This window comes from Cetorhinus maximus, chromosome 8, assembly GCF_964194155.1.
Source record: "Cetorhinus maximus chromosome 8, sCetMax3.hap1.1, whole genome shotgun sequence".
In the NCBI taxonomy this organism is placed as follows: domain Eukaryota; kingdom Metazoa; phylum Chordata; class Chondrichthyes; order Lamniformes; family Cetorhinidae; genus Cetorhinus; species Cetorhinus maximus.
The window spans coordinates 12691997-12715549 of NC_135886.1; the positions used below are offsets into that span (position 1 = coordinate 12691997).

The following is a 23553-nucleotide window of genomic DNA, read 5'->3' on the forward strand; positions in this document are numbered from 1 at the left end:
AGACAAAGCAGTGAATGAGAAATAGATCTGAGATACTTGAATTACTTGGGCTCAGGCTGTATGTAGCTCACAGGCTATGGTTTGGAGCACCCTAAATGCACCAGTAATTATCATAACCACCTACAGGTCCTGAGATTAACCTGTGGTTGCACTGAGTTATTGGACCTTGCTCAGGGTAGCAGTAAGGGCCTGGACTAGAATATTGATACACGAAAATAATGGAGCACAGTGAAACATTTGTACTAGATATTAAATTTTATTAGGTTGATTCAGATATCAAGCAGACTACTGAGTTATTGCTCCATTATGGACTACTTAGCACTAACAATAAAATGTTCAAGATATGGTACAAGAGCAATACAATATTCAAAGCAGCAATAAAATGCTTAAATATGCAATCACCCCTAAGTGTGAAGTTTCTGTTGATTTTAGATTCTCTTCCTGAGGGCCAGTCAGGCTTTTCTTTGCATCACCTCTGTATTGAGGTTTCCTTAGCAGTCTCTTTTATACCCTTTATTCTAATGTTATGACCACATCCGGTGTTAATCGCTGCGCAAACCAAATCCCAGAGGGAAGCTTGGCTTACAGGCCATATGCTTTAATTTTTGTATTCTGAAAGTGAGAAGAAAGCATACTGACCTCAGCAGCAAGAAGTCCAATAACACTTTTGGGATTTAAAAAATTAAAAGTTTTATTAACAATGGTAAAAGAAAACTTAAGCACACATCATGTCTGACCAATTTGATTGAATTTTTCGAAGAGGTGACCAAGTGTGTAGATGAGGGCAATGCATTTGACATAGTCTACTTGGACTTCAGCAGGGCTTTTGATAAGACCCCACATGGGAGACTGATAACAAAGGTAAGAGCCCATGGGATAACAAGGCAGTTTGGCAAATTGGATCCAGAATTGGCTGAGTGGCAGGAAGCAGAGGGTGTTGGTTGAGGGGTGTTTTTGTGACTGGATGCCTGTGTCCACTGGGGTTCCACAGGGATCGCTGTTGGGCCCCTTGCTGTTTGTGGTATATATAAATGATTTACACTTGAATGTAGAAGGGTTGATCATTAAGTTCGCGGAATACATGAAAATTGGGGTGGTAAATAGTGAGGAGGATGGCCTTAGATTACAGGAGGATATAGATGGGCTGATCAGTGGCAAATGGAATTTAATCTGGATAAGTTTGAGGTGATGCACTTGGGCAGGACAAACAAGGCATGGGAATACACGATGAATGGTAGGACCCTGGGAAGTACCGAGGATCAGAGGGGCCTTGGTGTGCATGTCTACCAGTCCCATAAGGTAGCGGGACAGATAGATAAGGTGGTTAAGAAGGCATATGGAATACTTGCCTTTATTCGCTGAGTCATAGAATATAAGAGCAGGGAGGTTATGCTGGAACAGTATAAAATGCTGGTTAGGCCACAGCTAAAGCATTGCGTGCAGTTCTGGAATGCGCATTATAGGAAGGATGTGATTGCACTGGAGACAGTGCAGAGGAGATTTACCAGGATGTTGCCAGAGAATTTTAGTTATGGGGAGAGATTGGCTAGACTGGGGTTATTTTCCCTGGAGCAGAGGAGATTGAGGGGGGACATGATTTGAGGTGTATAAAATTATGAGGGGCATAGATAGGGTAGACAGGAAGGAACTTTTCATTTTTCCACCCAGAGGGTGGTGGGAATCTGGAACTCGCTGCCTGAAAGGGTGGTAGAGGCAAAACCCTCATAACATTTAAGTATTTGGATGTGCACTTGCGATGCCATGGCGTTATAGGCTATGGGCCTAGTGCTAGAAAATGGGATTAGAATAGTTAGGTACTCGTTTGACCGAAGCAGACCCGATGGGCCGAAGAGCCTTTTTCTCTGCTGTAGACCTCTATGATTCTGACTGACTCAAGATCACAGTTACACAGTTAAAATTAGGCTTACAAACATTCCCCAAAAAAACTCCCTACTTGGTCTGATCCACAAGAAAACACCTTTAAGGCAACAGTCCTTTTATAGATGTTTACATAAAAATCCAGTAATATTACCCAAGGCAAACTGCTGTAGCTTTAATGGAGGTATACCACATGACCTCTTAAACTCTCTCCCGCTCCGCTGTGGAAATCCAAAACTTCAGAACACGACTGCTTTTTGCAACCCAAGACTTTTCTGGCTTGACTGGATGGTTGATTCTTCTAGCCTAGAGCTGTTTCCAGGAGATCTACCTCACACAGCTAACAGCCTACAGCTACAGCTAATGGCTCAACCGCTTCCAGCTCTCCACGGTAACTCTAAAATACCTTTTTCTCCCTTTCATCTCAGGTTCCATTGTTTTCACACCTCTGAAACTCAAATCCTTCCAAATATAAAGTCTTTTATGTTTTCATGTTTCTATTTTGTCTCTGCTTTCAGGTCAATAAAATGTAATTTACCCTCTTCTGTTTACCTGTGGAACTCCTGCAAGATGCAAACATGTTTCTTGGCACCTCTGACTTCCCTTTGATACTCAAACTCTCAACTTATTTAAAAATGCAAATGTTAGATCCAACCTATTCACTTGTACCTCAGACCTAATGCCTCTATCCTTTCATGTTTTAAACCCCCCAGACGATGTCTTCCAGTAATCTTGCCCCAGCTTAATTACATCATTTGCGCACACAGACACAAAGCCTTCTTCACAGAATAACATAATGTTCCCCAAAAATATTTTAAAAACTAACATCCATTTTCACACTAAGGAGAGACAAGATATCGTATTGATGGTGTCTTATGGTCCATTTGATATTGTTTTGGGCCCAAACGTCCTCTTACAAGCTGAGTTCTTTGAGGAAGCTAGTTCTGACAGTGTCCATTCTCCTTGGATCTGCTTCAGTAAAGTTTGCCAACTTGCAGAGAAAGATGTTTGCATAAGAGGTCAACAGACCTCTGAGTTCTGTCTATCTGCTGAATTTTTCAAGGTCCTGTTTTGCCATAACTCAGCAACTTTAATTTTAAAAGCCTGAGACACAAATATTTCTACCATAGGACGGTTTTCAGCTTCCTAAGGCATGCTGCTTAAATCTTGAGCTTAAAAATTTGTCAAAAGGCTCCTTTCCCTTATAGCACCCAACCCCCTTGGCTGCCATATTTGTTCCATTAAGTCCAAGGGCCTTCAATGTATATGGCTCACAGTTAGTTCAGACATTCATTGGCAGATCTGACTGGACTACATCAAACTCATCATCTCCTGTGCCAAAACGGCTTACAACTCCTTCGTCATCCTGGAATGCAAAGATAACCCCTCAGCTTATGTTCTCTACAACCAGCCATCTCCTTACACTTTTCTTCCCTGTTCACTCATTCATCACCTCGAACAACATATGCCTCGAGGTCATGGACTACTTTGTCACTAAAATTGAGACCATCTGGTCAGCTGCCTCTGCTGTGCCCCCCCCTGAGCTAGCCCTGAACTCCTATATTTTGCTAGTCTCTCTTACCTTGTTTCACGCCCTCTACAATGTCAGCTTGCTCATGAGACCCACCTCCTGCTCTCTTAACTCTGTTCCCACTAAACTACTGACCACCTAACTGATCTTCCGGACCTCCATGCTACCTGATATTGTAAATTGTTCCCTCCTATTGGGTACTGTTCCCCTCACTCTCACCTGCCATCATTGCCCCACTTATCAAGAAAAACACACTTGACTCCTCTGTCCTTTTGAACTGCAGCTCCATTTCCAACCTTCCTTTTCTCTCAAGTCCTTGAATGTGTTGCCTCCCAGATCTGTGCCCAATTTTCTTGCAGATATATTTGAAATTCTGATCGGGATTCCGCTACCACAACAGCACGCAAGTGGTTCTCATTAAAGTCATAAATGGCTTCTCCTTTTGATCGTGGCTGCCTTTCTGCAACTTTTGGTACAACAGGCCACATCATCTACCCCCAAAGCCTCTCCTCCATTGTCACGAAGAGTGGGACTGCCATTGCCTGGTTCCACTCTTCGCTATCTGGCCTAAGCCAGAGTCTCCTGCAATGGTTTTTCTTCCCCCAAGGATCTGTCTTATTTCTCATCCACATGCTATCCATCAGTAGCATCAACCAAAGACACGATGTCAGGTTTTGTTTGAGCTGACGACACCAAGTTCTACCTTCCCAGCATTTCTCTTGACCCCTCCACAACCTCTGTTGTCAGACTGCTTTTCTAACATCCAGTTCTTGATGAGCCGCAATTTCCTCCAATTAAAAATTAAGGCAGCTGAAGCTATTATTTTGGGCCCCCACCAGAAACTCTGTTACTTTGCCTTTGATTCCATCCCCTTCCTTTACCATTTTCTCAGGCTGAACCACACTGTAATCAGCCTCCATGTCTTATTTGATCCTGAGCTTCTGACCTGATGTTTCAATCATGAAAATCGCCTGCTTACATCTCCACAATACTGCCCATCTCTGCCTGCCTTGGCTTATCTGTTGCTGGAATCCTCAACCTGCTTTTATTACTTTCAGACTTGACAATTGCAGCGCTCTCCTGGCCAGCCTCCTACCTTTCATCCTCCTTAAACTTGAGCTTGTCCAAGCTCTATTGCACATATTCTAACCCGCACCCAAATCATGTTCACCATCACCCTGTGCTTGCTGACATGATCCACCTATGCCCCCAGCTTGAAATTCCTGTCTACGTATTAAAAACCTCTCCTTGGACTTATCTGCCCCTATTCTGCAACCTCTTCCACCTCTAACTCTCTGCATTCCCCAATTCTTGCCACTTGTGAAACTCCACTCCCTTTGCCTCGCTACAAGTATCCAAACCTTCTGCTATGTAGGTTCTAAGCTCTGGAATTTCTACCCTAAACCTTTCTCTCTTTTTCCTTCTAAGACCCTCCTTAAAAAAACTTACTGCCTTGACCAAGCTTTTAGTTACCTGTACTAAAGTCTCCTTTTTCACTCCTGTCAAGTGCCTTTGCACATTTTTGTACCTAAAGGTATGATTTGTTGACTCCCAAGCAACAGGCTTGTTTGACCTACTTAGGTCCACTGAAAACTGAATTGCAGCATAAATGATGTGAGGTAGCTCATAAACATCAAGCTCCCAAAATAGAAGCCTTTTTAAGATTTATATACAAGCTGCATCTTCTAAAGCGCATACTGCTTTGAGTTTGCAACCTAGTTTAATATCGGGTTGTAAGGTGTATTTATTTGCTGTGACAGTGTGGCACTAGTAGGCTTAAATCCAGTAGAAAACCGAGTAATTAACTACTCAGCTGGAACTCTGTGCTATCCAATGCATTTACCCTCCATCAAGTTGCCTTGAGGGCAATTGAATTTGCCAACCAGAGCTAATTGATGCTAAAGTCATGGTTAAGTCCAAGTAAAAAAGGTTGTAGAATCTAAACCGTACAATATTTAATATAATACTCAGGTGAAATTAAAAACAAATGTAGGAAATGCACAACATGTCAGCATTCTGGAATGGTTTGAAGTTACACAAGTTCAGCTTGGCTTGGAGTTATGGATTCAAGTGCCACCCTAGGACTTTTGCTGCAGTACTAAGGGAAGGCTGCCTTGCTGGTGATGCTGAGGCCCTGATCTGCCATCTCAAGCTAATGTAAAGACCCCATGGCACTGTCCGAGCAGAGCAAGAACTGTGACCAGTGTTTTCTTCTCGACTAACGCCAGCAAAAGCAGCTTATTCAATCACATTTTGTTTGAGAGGCCTTACTCTGGGCATGTTGGCTGGTGAGTTTGCCAGCCTAAGCGACGACACTTGTCAAGTAATCTATTGGCTTTGACATGCTTTGGGGAATTTCCTGAGGACATGAGATACTACAGTCTACTGTTGGCTGTCAAGTTAAGTGATTTTAAGTTGACTAATTACCATTTGAACTAAACTTAGAGCCATCTGTACAATTTTATTACAAATAGTTTTTAATTTCTATATAATTATTTTGGACAGAAATGACTTATCAGGAGTAAATTGTATTTAAATACTTTTTCTTTGTAAACTGAGAACTTCCTTTTGTAATCTGAACTTGTGATTTACCTGTGATACAATAACCATTGAAAAGTTGTGCCAGAATAATTGATTATTTTAACTTGGCAGATTTCTTTTATAGCAATGCTGCCAAGAGTCTTTATGCAGCAACTTTGCTGCTGATTTGACAATGTTCAAATGGTTAGATCCTCTATTCAAACGATGTGTGGTTTGGGTGGTAGTGTTTAGCAATGATAGAAAGCAATTCACCTGTGCCAATTTTTCCTGCAGTTTTCAAGCAAGTTATGAGCCCAAGAGTCCTAAGATGGTGTCATCAGAATCTGCTCCTGTTCATTTTGGGGCTAAAAAAATCTAATAAATTAAACAATTTTGAAGTAACAGCTATTAATCGCACTGTGTGATTTGTAAATTAATTTAATCTTAACTTGCAATATATCTTTTTTTTGAGCTTAATTTAAACCTGTAATTAGAGAAAATAATCAGATGTTCTGGTTTTTAAATGTTCTTAATTTCCAGATGTGCGTGTACTAATGAATAATGACAGTCTTCTCAAGGAAGCGACGGTTCAGTAAGTTTCCTTCAAAGTTCAAAAGTGACTTTATTAAAAGTTTTTTCAATGAAATACGTGTCAGGGTGTGAGGTAATATTAGTTGCCTTGTTATTCACTGTCCTCACCTCTTGCAAAGGAACTGAAGGATACTGAAATGAAAGCAAAATACTGCAGATGATGGAAACCTGAAATAAAAGCAAAAAATGCTTGAAAAGCTCAGCAGATCTAGCAGCACCTGTGGGGAGAGTAACAGAGTTAACTCTCTCAACACTTATCGCTCTCTCTTGCCCCCTCTCGCCCTCCCTTGCTCAACACTCTTCACTCTCGCCCTCGCCCAACGCTCTTTACGCTCGCCCCCGCCCAACGCGCTTCTGAAGAAGAGTCATGCAGACTCAAAATGTTAACTCGGTTTCTCTCTCCACATTAACTGGAGGGGACTGTTTAGCCCCTCGAACCTGTTTTGCAATTCAGTGAGATCATTCCTGACCTGTGACTTAACACCTTATTACCCCATACCCTTTAACACCATTGGTTCATAAAAACCTATGAGTATCAGATTTAAAATTAACAATTGATTGAATACTTCTCTACCCTTGAATTAGGAAAATATACCCACAACGGGAGTTTCGAGAGCAAACCATTTAGTGACTGTGAATACGGTGGTCTGTATTTGAAACAGACAATGAGTTTGCTCAGAGAAGATTAATTAGAATTCTGCTTAACAGTAGTGGGCTGTCACGTACCAGGTTTAATGGCATTATCTATGCAAAAGATAGGTGATGAAAAGCGGAGTGCAGTAGTTAATGTGGCTACGTCGTACATTGACCCACCTTCTTCTTCCCACAGTGCTTTTGCGCAGTATAATATGGACCAGTTCACTCCTGTGAAGATAGAGGGCTGTGAAGAACAGGTAAAGAGGAAACTTGGGAACTGTTGTGTGGATTGGGGTGCAGAGAAGATATAAAAATGCTGCAGTTGTGCATTGGCAGCCAGTTTGTGTGGACAGAGCAGCCAGAGTAGGAGAGTGTGTTACTGGTGTCAGTGAAACTAACCCGCCACCATTGAGAGAAGAGGGGTCAGAAATGGAGACAACACATTCTATTCAACAAGGTAAAGTGTGTGTGCATGCCTTATGGTCAGGAGGACGGCATCAATACACTCTTATTCTCACCTTGCCACTTGTACCTAGTATCCACCTAACACTCCAAAGTGTGCTGTGTCAGTTGTCTGACTACAATTCACCAATTCCCATCACTTGTGGAAGACAGTTCCAAGGTGATACTACTGCCAATGGAAACTTGGAACCAGCTCAAACCAGAATGGTAGTTTCGGTAATCCAATACCTGAGGTCCACAGTGCACTTGTGCAGTGATAATGGTTGACCAGCTAGCCTAAATCACGAATGTAATCCTGGAGTGGTAGATGTGTCGGCAGTCCTGGGATTCTTCCACTTGTCTTCAGATAGCTCTGCAAGCCAGTGCTCCTATGGATAATGTTCTACCCAAACAAACAGCCCTGGGAACATCTGCAGTTGTTGCTGCTTAAACTTCAAAGGTACACTTGAGCCTGCGTCTTTGGTAAGTGGAATGCCTCCCTTAAGGGAGTGTTTCCACTCCATACAGGGTAAGCAGAAATCATACGAGCAGGTATATATTTTTCAGTTGAGTGATTTCAGAGCCCATTAAACATGATGATGGATTTTCATGTGTGTCATGTACTGGTCTGCTTCCAAAAAAAAATGAGCTAAAGCAAATATTAACTGAAAAGAGTTAATGATTCTTGAACTTCTTTGCCCAATGCTCCAAAGTTAACTTTCAACAAAAGTTTTGTGGAAAGGAATCCTGCTTTTAAACTTTACAAAGTTTACACTTAACTTGTTTTTGGTGGTAATATAAAGTTGCCTTTGTGTGCATACAAATTGTTTCTCTGTTTTCTGCATGTTTCCTTCTGCATAGTGAAGGGAACGACCAACAGTTTGGGGGTCACAGGGAATGTGGCCCTCATACTTTTATTGCATCCCTTTACCATAGCCGTTATCTATTCATGTACCTCCTACATATCATAATACCTACTGATTTCCCCTTTGTACTACCTGCTGAATCCCTGCAGTCTTGTCTCCCCTTCCTCTGATGTCACTCAGCTCACCTTTAACACCCATTCCCACACTCTCTACAGTCTTCATTGGGGGAGGGTGTTTTTTTATTCATTTGCAAAATGTGGGCATTGCTGGCTGGGCCAGCATTTCTTGCCCATCCCCAATTACTTGTGAGAAGGTGGTGGTGAGCTGCCACCTTGAACCGCTGTAGTCCCTGTGGTGTAGGTACACTCTCAGTGCTGTTAGGGAGGGAATTTCTGGATTTTGACCCAGCGACAGTGAAGGAACGGTGATATATTTCCAAGTCAGGATGGTGAGTGACTTGGAGGAGAACTTCCAGGTGGTGGTGTTCCCATCTATCTGCTACCCTTGTCCTTCTAGATGGTAGCGGTCGTGGATTTGGTAGGTGCTGTCTAAGGAGCCTTGGTGAATTTCTGCAGTGCATCTTGTATATGGTACACACTGCTGCTACTGTGCGTCGGTGGTGGAGGGAGTGGATGTGGTGCCGATCAAGCGGGCTGCTTTGTCCTGGACAAAGCTCACAAGCTTTGTCAAGCTTCTTGAATGTTGTGAGAGCTGCACTCATCCAGGCAAGTGGGCAGTAATTCTATCACACTACACTCCTGACTTGTACCTTGTAGATGGTAGACAGGCTTTTGGGAGTCTGTAGGATGCTATCCTGAGGGATTCCTTCAGTGATGTCTCGGAACTGAGATGATTGACCTCCAACAACCACAACCACCTTGCTTTGTGCTAGGTATGGCTCCAACCAGTGGAGAGTTTCCCTGATTCCCGTTGAGTCCAGTTTTGCTAGGGCTCCTTAATGCCACACTCTCTCAAATGCTGCCTTGATGTCGAGGGCAGGCAGTCTCACCTTGCATCTTGAGTTCAGCTCTTCTGTCCATGTTTGAACCAAGGCTGTAATAAGGTCAGAAGTGGAGTGACCCTGGTGGAACCCAAACTGAGCATCAGTGAGCAGGTTATTAAGCAGATGCCAATTGATGGCACTGTTGATGACCCCTTCCATCACGAGGTGTCAGCTGTGGCTCAGTTCATAGCACCCTCGCCTTTGAATCAGAGGGTTGTGGGTTCATGTCCCACTCCCGGAAACCAAGAACTGTGATTGTACTCGAAAAAGTTGCAATCTGTGACTGTTGATAACTCGAAAGAGTTTCCATCACTTGACTGATGATCATGAATGGACTGATGGGGCGGTGATTGGCTGTCCTGGATTTGTCCTTTTTGTGTACAGGACATTACTGGCCAATTTTCTACATTACCGGGTTGATGCCACTGTTGTAGCTGTACTGGAACAGCTTGGCTAGGGGCTCGGCAAGTTCTGGAGCACAACTCTTCAGTACTATTGCCAGAATATTGTCAGCCTTTGCGGTATCCAGTGCCTTCAGCCATTTCTTGATATCACATGGAGTGAATCGAGTTGGCTGAAGCCAGGCATCTGTGACGCTGAGGACCTCCAGAGGAGGAGGCCGAGGTGGATCATCCACTCGGCACTTCTGGCTGAAGATTGTTGTGAATGCTTCAGCCTTATCCTTTGCACTGATATGCTGGACTCTTCTACCATTGAGGATGGGGATATTTATGGAGCTGTTGCCTCCAGTAAGTTACTTCATTGTCCACCACCATTCTCGACTGGATGTGGTAGGACTGCAGAGCTTAGATTTGATCTGTAGGTTGTGGAATTACTTGGCTCGTTCTGTCACTTGCTGCTTATGCTGTTTGGCATGCAAGTAGTACTGTGCTGTAGCTGCACCAGGTTACCACCTCATTTTTAGGTATGTCTGGTGTTGCTCCTGGCATGCCCTCCTGTACTCTTCATTGAACCAGGATTGATCCCCTGGCTTAAACAGAAAATGCTGGAAAAACTCAGCAGGTCTAACAGTATCTGTGGAAAGAAAAACAGAGTTAATGTTATGACTCTTCTTCAGAGCTTTGATCCCCTGGCTTGGCACTCATGATAGAATGGAGGATATGCCGGCCCATGAGGCTACAAATTGTGTTTGAGTACAGTTCTGCTGCTGCTGACGGCCCACAGCACCTCATGCATGCCCAGTATTGAGTTGTTAGATCTGTTCAAAATCTATCCCATTTGGCACGGTAGTGCCACATGACACAATGGAAGGTATCCTCAATATGAAAATGGGACTTCATCTCCACTGTACGGTGGTCACTCCTACCGATACTGTCATGGACAGATGCATCTGCAGCAGGCAGGTTGGTGAGGATAAATATGTTTTTGCCTCTTGTTGGTTCCCTCACTGCCTGCCGCAGACCCAGTCTAGCAGCTATGTCCTTTGAAACTTGGCCAGCTCAGTCTGTGTTGGTGCTACTGAGCCACTCTTGCTGATGGACATTGAAGGACATTCTGTACCCTCAGTGCTTCCTCCAAGTATTGTTCAACATGGAGGAACTTATGATTCATCAGCTGATGGGGGTTGGTTGTATGTGGTAATTAGCAGGAAGCTTCCTTGCCCATGTTTGACCTGATGCCATGAGACTGATGCCACTGATACCATGCCGTGGAATATGACTATGTCAGGCTGTTGCTTGACTAATCTGTGAGACAGCTCTCCCAATTTTGGCACAAGCCCCCCCAGATGTTAGTAAGGTGGATTTTGCAGGGTTGTCAGAGCTTGGTTTGCCATGGTAGTTTCCGGTGCCTAGGTTGATGCTGGGTGGTCCGTCCAGTTTCATTCCTTTTTATTGACTTTTTGGAGGTTTGGTACAGGCTTGCTAGGCCATTTCAGGGCATTCAACCACATTACTGTGGACGTGGAGTCACATTCAGGCCAGACCAGGTGAGGACGGCAGATTTCCTTAAGGGTATTAGTAAACCAGATGAGTTTTTACGACAGTTGACAATGGTTTCATGGTCATCATTAGACTTTTAATTCCAGATTTTTATTGAATTCAAGTTTCACCACCTGCCATGATGGAATTTGAACCCGGGCCCCCAGAGCATTACCCTGGGTTTCTGGATTACCAGTCCGGTGTCAATACCCGTACACCACTGCCTTCTCCATTACATGGAAAAAGTTGGCAGGCAGTGAATGCAGCATTGCCATTTTTAATGTATAGATGTGTGTATATATGTTTTTTATTGCTGAAAAGTTGAAAGAGTTAAGCTATGACATTTTTGCACAGGTCCTGGTTACAGAGCATGGAAGCCTGGGAAACGGAAGATTTGCGGATCCAAAAAATAAACTTTCCTTCAAATTTGATCATGTGAAGAAAGAAAGCAATGATGTCCACCCTCAGGAGGGTGAGCCTGCGATAGAGTCATGGAGGAGTGCCTGTGATAATGCAGTGCGAGCGTACATGAAAAACCACTATCCCTACGGCATCTGCACTGTTAAGTATTGTGGAAAACCTATTGTGACCTATGCTGTATTTCATGTGGTTCAAATTTTGTTGGTGATGGTTTTTTAAAACCATTAGCCATAACTCATTGGGTTAGATGTATGATAGAGGGATGATAATTGACCAGGTTCATGCTGATGGTCATTGTATGAGCATTCAGTGAGGTTAAGAATTAGCTTAGCTGTAATTGGTGTCAAGTGAAAGCTTCCTGACTTGCACTGTTCAAGCCAACGCATAATGTGTTATTGAGGCCATGGAGAACAAGGATAAATAAAGTTCAGCTTTCGCAGTCATGGTGATGTTACTTTGACCAGAGTGTAAAATGCCAGCCAGACAGGATTGACCCTCGAGAATTGGAGCTCAGTAGGCAAAAACTAAATCGAGAACACAAAAGCAAAATACTGCGGATGCTAGAAATCTGAAATGAAATACAAAATGCTGGAAATACTCAAGTCTGATAACACCTGTGGAGAGAGAAACAGTTTTAGGTCAATCGCCTTTCGTTGAACTAGTTCTAACAAAGGGCCATTGTCCTGAAACGTTATCTCTGTTTCTATCTCAACAGATGCTGCTAGACCTGCTGAGCTTTCCCAGCATTTTCTGTTTTTAAATAGCTTGAGAGCTTTGGAGCAGCATGGAGGTTAGAAATTGGACCCCCAATTCGAGGATAGTTCCATTCAGCGTTTTATTTGATGTTACTAATCACAACACTTCTGAAGTAAATGAAAGAAACTGTCAAAAATCATAGAATGACACAGCACAGGACGAGCCCTTTTGACACATCATCCTGTGCTAGCTCTTTGCAAGAGCTATCCAATTAGTCCCAGTCCTCTGCTCTTTCCTACTATCCTAGCAAACCTTTTCAATTATTTATCCAATTCCCCGTTGACAGCTGCTGTTGAATCTGCTCCCGCCACCATTTCAGGCAGTTCGATTTTTAAAGAAGGGGAGCAGTTGACGATATCCACAAACATTGGGTGAGGAAAGAGTTGAGTTGTCTTGAGGAAATCAAACAGAAAGCAGGTTGAGTGCTATGGAATGTGTTCTGCCAAGGGCAAGATGGAGAAATCTTTTTTCCGAGGCCAGGGACTATCCGATTGTTTCAGCAGCTAAGCCTGTTAATGGCTTTTGGTTTAGGTACATTTGCCGACACTCCCGGTTAGTTTACAGCAGGCTATCTATAATTTAAAGCTTTGTACCCTACCCTCTCCATATCTAATTCAAGTGGTCTTCAGCTCCCTTTCTCCACTTTAATTCTACCTCTCTGAACGTATTCAAATTCACTCCATCTCTTCTGTTCCTACTTGGCATAGCTCCAAGCCAGCATGTTTCCCAGCACCATGTGGGAGAACCGCAGCCCTCATCTTCATAATCCATTCCTGCATTAGAATAAAAAAGAGCTGCAAAGATACAACACAAAGCTCAAGTTGGCATCTGTAAAGGGAGCTAGTTCTAATGATCAGTAATCACTCCAAACACAAAACTCTACAAATACTAATGTGACCTGCTCTTCATTTTAAGAATTGTTTCCTCTTATTCTTGCAGTATCACTGCTAAATTTTTTATGTTGTTTAAAAGATATACAAATTGTTCATTCTGCCAGGCCGCTAACAGCTAATTCATTGTGCTGTACGATTATCAACACAAATAAAAGATCAAAAGACAGTCGTAGTTATTGTAACCAAAACTTGCTTTTATTTGTAATATTGTGGACATTTCTGTTTTGTAGACCTATGGTAAGACCATCAATGGCCAGCAAACTATTATAGCTTGTATTGAAAACCATCAGTTTCAGCCGCACAATTTCTGGTAGGTGTTTATTTTAATGTGAATACTTACTGGTGATTAAAATGCAATCCTGACTACCAGAACAGAATGTCTAGATTCTGAGGTTGAGCTTTGACCAATCAGTCAAGTTGAAAATTCATTGCAATATTGTCTTTTGTGTTAGAAACCCAGTTGAACAAAAGAAATAGAAGCAGGAGTAGATTATTCAGCCCCTTGAGTTCATTCCACCATTCAATACAATCATGGCTGATGATCTGCCTGAACTCCACTTTTTTGCTCTCTCCCCAAATCCCTTGATTCCCCTGAGATTTCAAAATCTATCTATCTCAGTCTTGAATATACTCAACGATGAAGCATCCGCAACCCTCTGGGGTAGGCAATTCCAAAGAGAGACAACCCTCTGAGTGAAGAAACCTCTCCTCGGTCCTAAATGATTCACCTCTCACCCTGAGGCTGTGCCCTGATGTTATAGATTTCACAGCTAGGGAGAATAATCTCTTGGTATCTACCCTGTAGGCCCCTTCAGAATCTTGTACATTTCAATGAAATCACATCTGAGCTCCAGAAAGTAGAGACGTAATTCAAGAGACAAGCCCCTCATTCCAGGAACCAATCTCATGAACCTTCACTGTATCGCCTCCAAAACAAAGTATTCTTCATTAGATATGGAGACCAAAATTGCACGCAGTACCCCAGGTGTGGTCTTGCTAACGACCTGTACAATTGTAGCACGACTTCCTTATTCTTGTATTCCAACCCCCTTGCAATAAAGCCCAACATGTAATTTCCCTTCCTAATTGCTTGCTGTACCTGCATGTGTTCCTCGTACAAGTACACCCAAGTCTCTTTGAGCATCAATATGTTGAAGTTGCACACTTTTTAAATAAATTTTGTTTTTCTATTTTCTATTTTATTCTATTACTAGCAAAGTGAGTAACCTCATCCTTCCCCACGTTATACTCCATCTGCTTCCTTATTGCCCACTTACTCAATCTGCCTATATCTCTTTGCAGCCACTTTGGTGTCCTCACACATTGCATTCCTACCTTTGTAGCATCAGATATATTTTTCTTGATCTCTTCATTTAAGTCATTAATATAGATTGTAAATAATCGAGGCCCCAGCACTAAACCTTGTGACACTCTACTAATTGCAATCTGCAACTTGAAAAAGCCCCTTTATCCCTACTGTCTGCTTCCTGTCCGTTAACCAATTCTCTGCCCATGCTAATTTATTACCCCCAACTCCATGGACCCATATTTGCACATTAACCTTTTGTGTGGCACCTTATCCAATGCCTTTAGGAAATCCAAGTATATCACATTTTCTGGTTCCTGCTTAACTATCCCACTACTTACAGCCTTAAAGAACTCTAATAAATTTGTCAGGTATGGTTTTCCTTTTTGTAAAACTATGTTGATAGTACTATGATTTTCTAAGTGCACTGCTGAGACTTCCTCAATAATGGATTCCAGCACTTTACTGATGACTGGCATTAGACCAACTAGTTGTAGATCCCTGAAGACTCTTCTGAAGAAGAGTCATACAGACTCGAAATGTTAATTCTGTCTTTCTCTGCACACATGCTGTCAGACCTGCTGAGTTTTTCCAGCACTTTTTGTTTTTGTTGTAGATCCCTGTTCTCTCACTCCCTCTTCTTGAATAACAGTGTTACATTTGCTAAATTTGAATCTACTGGAACCGTTCTAGAATCTAGGAAACTTTGGAAAATCATAACCACTGCATCTACTATCTCTGCAGTTACCTCTTTTAGAACCCTAGAATGTAGGCCTTCAGGTCCTGGGGATTTGTTGGCTTTTAGTCCCTTAAGTTCCTCTAATACTTTATCTCTTCTGATATTAATTGCTTTAAATTCCTCACTTGTTAGCCGCTTGGTAACCTTCTAGTTCTGGTATGTAATTTGTGTCTTTGACTGTGAAGACAGAATATTTGTTCATGATTATTTCTGTCCCTGCCTGAGAACAACATTCACTTTAGCCACTTTCCTTGTGCAAGCTCTTAAATCTGTTTTTGTATTCCTGACTCGTTTACTCTCAGCCCCCATTTTTTTCCCTTTTTCAGTTGGTCTTTGCAGGTTACTAAAACACACCTAATCCTCAGGCTTACATTATGTTTTGAGTGGAATATGACTTCAGAACCCATTTGCTGTGTTCTGAAGAAGTCATATTCGTCTCAACACACTAACTCTGCTTTTCTCTCTCCACGGATGCTGCCAGATCTGAGTATTTCCAGCACTTCGTTATTTCAGCTATACAGAGCCCTGGTTAAACCACACCCTGGAGAACTGTAAGCAGTTCTTGGCAGTGCTTCTTAGGAAGGATATATTGGCCTTGGAGGGAGTTCAAGGTGGATTTATCTGAACGATACCTTGGAGTCCAAGAGTTAAGTATGGAGAGAGATCTCACAAACTAGGATTGTATTTTCTAGAAGCTAGATGGTTAATAGATGATTTAATCAAAAACTTTCCAAGATGTTAAGTGGAACAAATGGTTTGTCTCTACGTATCCTATTTTCTCTGGGGAATCCAAGACTAGAGAAGGCTAGTCTAAAATCTAGAGAAAAAAAACTGTAAACACTTCATGCCAAGAGTGGTAGAAGTTTGGGACTCTCTTCTGTAAAAAGCAATTGATGCTAGATTAATTAATTTTAAAAACTGAGATTGACAGATTTTTATTAATCAAAGATATTCAAGGAAATGAGGCAAAGACAGATATATGGCATTAGGATGCAGATCAGCTGTGATCTCATTGAATGGCAGTACAGGCTCAAGAGACTAAATGACCTTCTGTTCCTATGTTATTAGCTGTGAAACCTCTTTGGTGTTTAGAGGATGAATCCATACATTTACTATCAAGCTTATTAATACGCAGGGAATAATTTGTATTTATATAGCTTTCCAACTCACTTTATAAAGGGGAATAAATTAAACATAGAGCCAAGAAGCGGGGGGAGAGAAAATGAGTGATTAATGGATAACTGCAAGCTTGGTTGGAAGGATGGGTTTCAGCTGGTTTTTGAAGCTGGTGTGAAAGGTGAGTTGGGGATTTGAGGGAGGGAGTTCCAGAGAGCTGGTGGGGGTTACTCATTATTTGAGGTTTGCACAACAGGATAAAATCACATGTTCAGATTTGGTTGTTTTATGCTGTAACATAGCAATCTACCTTCTATTTCATTTATCATCCAGTCATTTCTTGGCTGTTACTCCTTTAGTTAGAATGTTCTATATTGACTATGTTGCCACTGCTTCTGCAGTCAAATGAGAAGGTTTATGAGGCTAACCTTATTTCGGGAAGTATTTTGTGAAAAGAGAAAATGAATTGTAGAATCAAGATGTTTCAACATTGCATGTGAAGGTGCACATAATTTGAAGAATGGAGAAGACCAACCAGATAGACTCATAGATGTTTACAGCACAGAAGGAGGCCATTCAGCCCATTGTGTCCATGCCCAGTCAACAAAGATCTGACTACACTAATCCCATTTTCCAGCAGTTGGCCCATAGCCCTGGAGGCTATGGCAACACAAGTGAATATCTAAATACTTCTTAAATGTTATGAGAGTTTCTGACTCAACCACCCTTTCAGGCAGTGACTTCCAGACTCCCATCATCCTCTGGGTGAAAATATTTCTCCTCAACTCCCCTCTTAGTCTTCTAACTCTTAGCTTAAATCTATGCCCCCTGGCTATTGACCCCTCTCTTAATGGAAAAAGTGTCTTCCTATCCATACCCCTCATAATCTTATACACTTCTATCAGGCTTCCTGTCAACAATCCCAGCCTATCCAATATTTCCTCAGACCCTCCAGCCCAGGCAACATCCTGGTAAATCTCCTCTGCACCCTCTCCAGTGCAATCACATCCTTCCTATAATGTAGTGACCAGAACTGCACGCATTAATCCAGCTGTGACCTAACTAGTGTTTTATACAGTTCTAGCATAACCTCCCTGGTCTTGTATTCTATGCCTCAGCTAATAAAGGTAAATATCCTATATGCTTTCTTAACCACCTTATCTACTTCCCTGCTACTTTCAGAAATCTGTGGATATGCACACCAAGGTCCCTCTGATCTTCAGTACTTTCCAGGGTCCTACCATTAATAGTGTAATCCCTTGCCTTGTTAGCCCTCCCCAAGTGCATTCCCTCACACTTTTCCAGGTTGAATTCCATTTGCCACTGCTCTGCCCACCTGACCAGTCCATTAATATCCTCCTGCAATTTATGGCTATCCTCCTCACTATTTGCCACCCTACCAATTTTCGTGTCATCCGCGAACTACTTTATCACACCCCCTACATTTAAATCCAAATAATTTATGTACACCACAAACAACAAGGGCCCCGGGACAGAGCCCTGCGGAACCCCACTGGAAACATCCCTGTACCATCACCCTCTGCTTTCTGCCTGTGTCAATTTTGGATCCAACATGCCACTTTGCCTTGGATCCCATGGGCTCTTTTTTGACCAGTCTGCCATGAGGGACCTTATCAGAAGCCTTGCTAAAGTCCACGTAGACCACATCAAATGCATTACCCTCATCAACACTCCTGGTTACCTCCTCAAAATTTGATCAAATTTGTCAAACATGACCTTCCCTTAAATCCATGCTGACTATCCCTGATTAATCCATGTCTCTCCAAGTGCAGATATATTTTTTCCTCAGAATTCTTTCTAGCAACTTCCCACCACCGGGGTTAGACTGACTGGCCTGTAATTTCCAGGTCTATCCCTTCACCCCTTTTTAAATAATGGGACAGCGTTAGCAGTCCTCTAGCACCTCAGCTCTGGCCAGAGAGGATTTGTAAATTACTGCCAGGGCCCGTGATATCTCTTCTTCTCTTGCCTCCCTCAACAGCCTGAGTACATCTCATCCAGGCCCCTCACTCGCTCTGTCTCTCGCGCGCTCGCTCTCTCTCTCGAATATTTCACACTTATGTCTGTACCTGCGTCGCCTTTTCCATTGTGAAGACCGACGCAAAGTATTCATTGACGACTGTACCCACGTCTTCCGGGTCCAGACAGATTACCTCTCTGGTCCCTCATTGGCCCTACTCTTTCCCTAGTTATTCTCTTGCTCTTTTAAAACTGCCTATTAATGCCTTGAGACTACTATCTTTTATGATTTTTTGCATGGTTTAGTGCCCGCAAATGTAATCTCAGCAGCAAGAAAGAATGAATTACATTTCTGTAGTGCTTTTCACAACCTCAGGACATCCAAAGTGCGTTACAGCCAGTGAAATACTATTGAAGTGTAATACCCCCATTTCAACACACATATTTGGGGAAAGAGGTCAGAAGGGGAGGGGAATTGCCTCAGGAGCCATGCTAGAAGAAAAATGCACGGAGCAACTAGAGAAATATAACTGTTGAGCAGCATTTCAAATTTCTGGTTTGAAGGGTATGTGAGTGCTTAATCCAAGTATTTTTTGTTATAAATACAAGTAATGTATTTGCCATTTTTTAAATTACTACCCTTCTGAAGGAATGGGCGTTGGAGATCGGAGTGGAAATTCACCGTTACCCCACCTTCAGCTCAGCTCACTGGAGTTCTGAAGATTCAGGTTTGCCATGCTTTCTTGTGTAACTGTGAATTCCATTGTACAGTGCACTAAGGCACGAGCCACATTAAATGTGTTGTAATGTCTTTCAAGGTCCATTATTATGAAGACGGTAATGTTCAGTTGATGAGTCAGAAGGACATCCAGGAATCCTTGCCAATTACAGTAAGTCCGAATTGATTTAAAAATTATCAACTGCCCACTAGGAGAGTCTTTAGATTATTCTCAGGAACTGATGTGATAATGTGAAGGAGTCACTGGTTTTAAATGCAAGTAAGTCTTGGGGTAGAGTGGTGGTGGTATTCAGTTCATCCTTCACCCGCTACACCCTGAACTAAGAACAATGAGGTCTTTGGGAAATGAATGGGTGTCACAGACCCGTGAAAACAAAGGTGGAGGAATCTGATGTTTGGCTAAAAATTCCCATTTTCCAGCTTGAAATGGCTTTAATGGAAAAAAAAAGCAAATGATGCTACCAGACTTCGAGAAGGTGAATTAAAGTTAATTAGTGGCTTGGTATCCTCAGGTTTCATAAATCAAGTTTCCACAAACCCCCAGTTCAGCTTTTGCACCACCTTAAAAAGCATCTCAAACCCATCCTTTCCACCAAGCTTTCAGTTATCCCTCAATCACTCATTGTCTCTCCCTTTCCTGGCTCTGTTAATTTATTCCCCTTTATCAAATGAGTTGGAAAGCTACATAAATGCAAGTTACTACCTGCATATTAATAAGCATGATAGTAAATGTCTGGATTCATCCTCTAACCACCAAAAAGAGGTTTCACAGCTAATAGGAACAAGAGGTCATTTAGCCCCTTGAGTCTATTCCGCCATTCAAAGAGGAAGGAGAAGCGGAGGGAAGTGAGGGGAGTTCCCGTTTTTGGGGTGCTAGAATTAATGAACTGCAGGAAGGGATGGTTTGCTGATTTTTGACCTTAACACACTGAAGGGGGAGGTCATGTAAGGCGCAAGATATTTGGAGACTAAAAAGTGTAAGAAGAGCATCAGGAAGCTTTGATCAGCGAAAGGGCAAAGTTGAAGGAAGGCCAGTAGTTAGAAACTAGTTAATTTTACCAGTTGACAAACTTTATTTTGTATCCAGTCCAGGAGTAATTACTAATGTACCTATGAATGGAAAATTGGCTATTTCACAGAAAAGGCTTTTTCTGAGAGCTTCTTATTTGGAGTGTATTTCCACACAAAAAGAGGAACAGTTGAAAATATGGCCATGAAACGGCGTAATGTTAGAAGACGACCTGTTACACTCCTATTTTGTGGTATGAAGTGAGCATTCAGCTGTCAGGTCAGATGCATTGCTGAGTTTGTTTGTGCTATCTACCCATCTGGGCTCTGCTTATGACATTCGTGAACCCAGATACAGTGAGAGACTGAAACAATCTGTAAAACTGGTTCTCCGCCAATACCCCACCCCATCTATCTTGAGTATCCCTATGTTAGGTGTTGTTCATCTCTGTTTGCACTGATACTGCTTATTCAGTGGGAGGGTAAGTAGTAAGTCATAAATAGCAGCAAGAGTAGGCCACACACCACCCCTTCCTCCCTTCCCTGCCTCCCCAGCCCCCCATACACCCCTCAGCATGCATTTAATACAATCATGGCTGATATGATCTCGGCTTCAACTCCACTTTTCTCCCTGTATCCTTTGACTCCTCTATAGTTCAAAATTTCAGCTTTGAATTTATCCAATGACTCAGCCTCCACAGCTCTCTGGGATAGAGAATTCCAAAGATTCACAATCCTCTGAAGGAAGAAATTCCTCCTCATCTCTGTCTTAAATTGACGATCCTGTATTCTAAAACTGCACCCTAGTTCTAGATTCCCCATGAGGGGAAATGTCCTCTCAGCATCTACTCCATCAAGCCCCTTCAGAACCTTAAGATAAAAGCAAAAAACTGCAGATGCTGGAAATCCAAAACAAAAATAAAAATACCTGGAAAAACTCAGCAGGTCTGGCAGCATCTGCGGAGAGGAACACAGTTAACATTTCAAGTCTGTATGACTCTTCAACAGAACTAAGTAAAAATAGATTCACCTCTCTCCAACCCCTTTGCAATAAAGGCTAATGTGCCATTTACCTTCCTAATTGCTTGCATGTTAACCTTTTGTCTTTGTATGAGGAAGCCCAAATCCTTCTGTGACACACCATTCTGTAGTTTTTCAATTTAAATAATATATTGCATTTCTATTCTTCCTGGTAAAGTCGATAACCTAATTTTCCCCATTATACTCCAAATACCAAATTTTTACCCACTCAACCTATCAGTATTCCTTTGCAGACTCTCTATATCCTTATCACAACTTGTTTTCCCTCCCATCTCTGCATTGCCAGCAAACTTGGCTACAATATACTTTGTTCCCCTTCATTCAGGTCATTAATGTAGATTATTCTTCCAAGTCAGAGACTTATTGAAAGTGATGCAGCTGCGTCCATGTCTTTTGTTAAAAATTAATTTCTCTTGCTATTGGTTTCACTGGCAAGGCAGTCCTTCATCGCTCCTTGAGATGGTTTTTTTTAATATAAGTGTGGTTGCTTCAGAAAGCAGTTAAGAGTCACACAGATTGCAGAATACCTTCACTGAAGAGCATTAATGAACCAGTTGAGTTGTTATGAAAATCTGCTTCATGGCCACTTTACTGAGGCCGGTTTTTTTTTATTTTGAGGGTTTATAAAAACTGAACTCAGATTCTCACTGCCATGATGGGATTTGAACTCGCGTCTCTCTGGATTATTAGTCTAGTAATCGCTGAACTACTGTGCCCGATTTTAAAGTTTTATCCCTGTAGTTATGGTCTACTATTTACTAGTGAGTCTCCAGACATCCTTCTGCAACCCCTTCCCCTACCCCCAAATCCCAATTTTTCTAAGCCCAGCAAAGATATGATAATTTAGCACAGATCAGCGATGTAACCTGGGGTCATTCTGGTCTTCCTGGCTCACTGTTGACTATGTAAACTAAACCATCAGAACCTGTGTAACCATCTGACTGACAGTATGATATTGGATCTGTATGCGTGCTGGTGTTGCTGCGGAACTTGGAATTAGCCTGTTTGTAGTAATTAAATCCTCCTAATTCTTCTCTCTTTCTCCTGCTCAGAATGAAACCCAGACTGCAAAGGAATTTGTGAAAATGATTGAAGCAGCAGAGTGTAGTTACCAGGTAGGACACTGGTCTTTGCGTGGGATGCCAAATGGTCATATTAATTAGGAACAGGAGAAGGCCATTTGGCCCCTCAAGCCTGCTCTGCCATTCCAAAAGATCATGGCTGATCTGATTGTGGCTTCAACTCCACTTTCCTTCCTATCGCCCCCCCCCCCCCCCCCCCCCCCGGCGTACCCTTTGACTTCCTTGTCAGTCAAGAATCTATCTAACTCCGCGTTAAAAATATTCAATGGCCCTGCCTGCACTACGCTCTGGGGAAGAGAGTTCCACTCACTCACGACTGTCAGAGAAAAAAAATTCCGCTCATCTCTGTCTTAAATGGGAAACCATTTTAAAACTGTCCCCAAGTTCTGGTCTCTCCAACAAGAGGAAAGGCATTTCATACAGTGCCACGCAACTGACTTGTGAGAAAAGTTCTAGCTCATGGGATAAAAGGGGCAGTATCAAGGTGGATACAAAATTGGCTGATAGGAAACAGAGTAATGGCCAATGGATATTTTTCGGGCTGGAGGAAGGTTTGTGGTGGCATTCCCCAGGGGTCGGTATTGGGACCCTTGCTTTTCCTGGTGTATATTTAATAGAGGTGTTCAAAATCATGAGGGGGCTGGATAGAGTAGATAGGGAGAAACTGTTCCCACTTGTAAAAGGATCGAGAATTAGAGGGCACAGATTTAGTGATTTGTAAAAGAAACAGATGTGATGTGAGAAAAAATTTTTCACATAGCGAATGGCTCGTGTCTGGAATGCACTGCCTGGAAGCGTCATGGAGGCAGGTTCAATCAAGATATTCAAGAGGGCATTAGATGATTATTTGAATAGAAACAATGTGCAAGGATTCAGGGAAATGGCAGGAGAATGGCATTAAATCATAATGCTCATTTGGAGAGCTGGTGCAGGCAGGATGCGTCGAATGGTCTCCTGCACTGTAACAATTCTGTGATCTTTTCAGCGTCCACCCTTTCAAGCCCCCTCAGGATCTTTTATGTTCAATAAGATTACACCTCATTATTCTAACTCCAATGGATACAGAC

At 42.4% G+C, this 23553-nt stretch overlaps 1 protein-coding gene across 2 annotated transcripts in view; it reads left to right on the plus strand.

Annotated features, from left to right (window-relative positions):
- The window catches only part of capza1b (capping actin protein of muscle Z-line subunit alpha 1b), a 70212-nt gene that overhangs the window by 42782 nt on the left and 3877 nt on the right, over window positions 1–23553 (plus strand). For both annotated transcript variants that reach the window (XM_078546446.1, XM_078546445.1), the window contains exons 3-9: window positions 6470–6521; window positions 7350–7413; window positions 11761–11967; window positions 13706–13785; window positions 19266–19344; window positions 19435–19506; window positions 22457–22519. In XM_078546446.1, the coding sequence (XP_078402572.1) occupies window positions 6470–6521; window positions 7350–7413; window positions 11761–11967; window positions 13706–13785; window positions 19266–19344; window positions 19435–19506; window positions 22457–22519 (617 nt within the window). The remainder of the gene's footprint in view (window positions 1–6469; window positions 6522–7349; window positions 7414–11760; window positions 11968–13705; window positions 13786–19265; window positions 19345–19434; window positions 19507–22456; window positions 22520–23553) is intronic.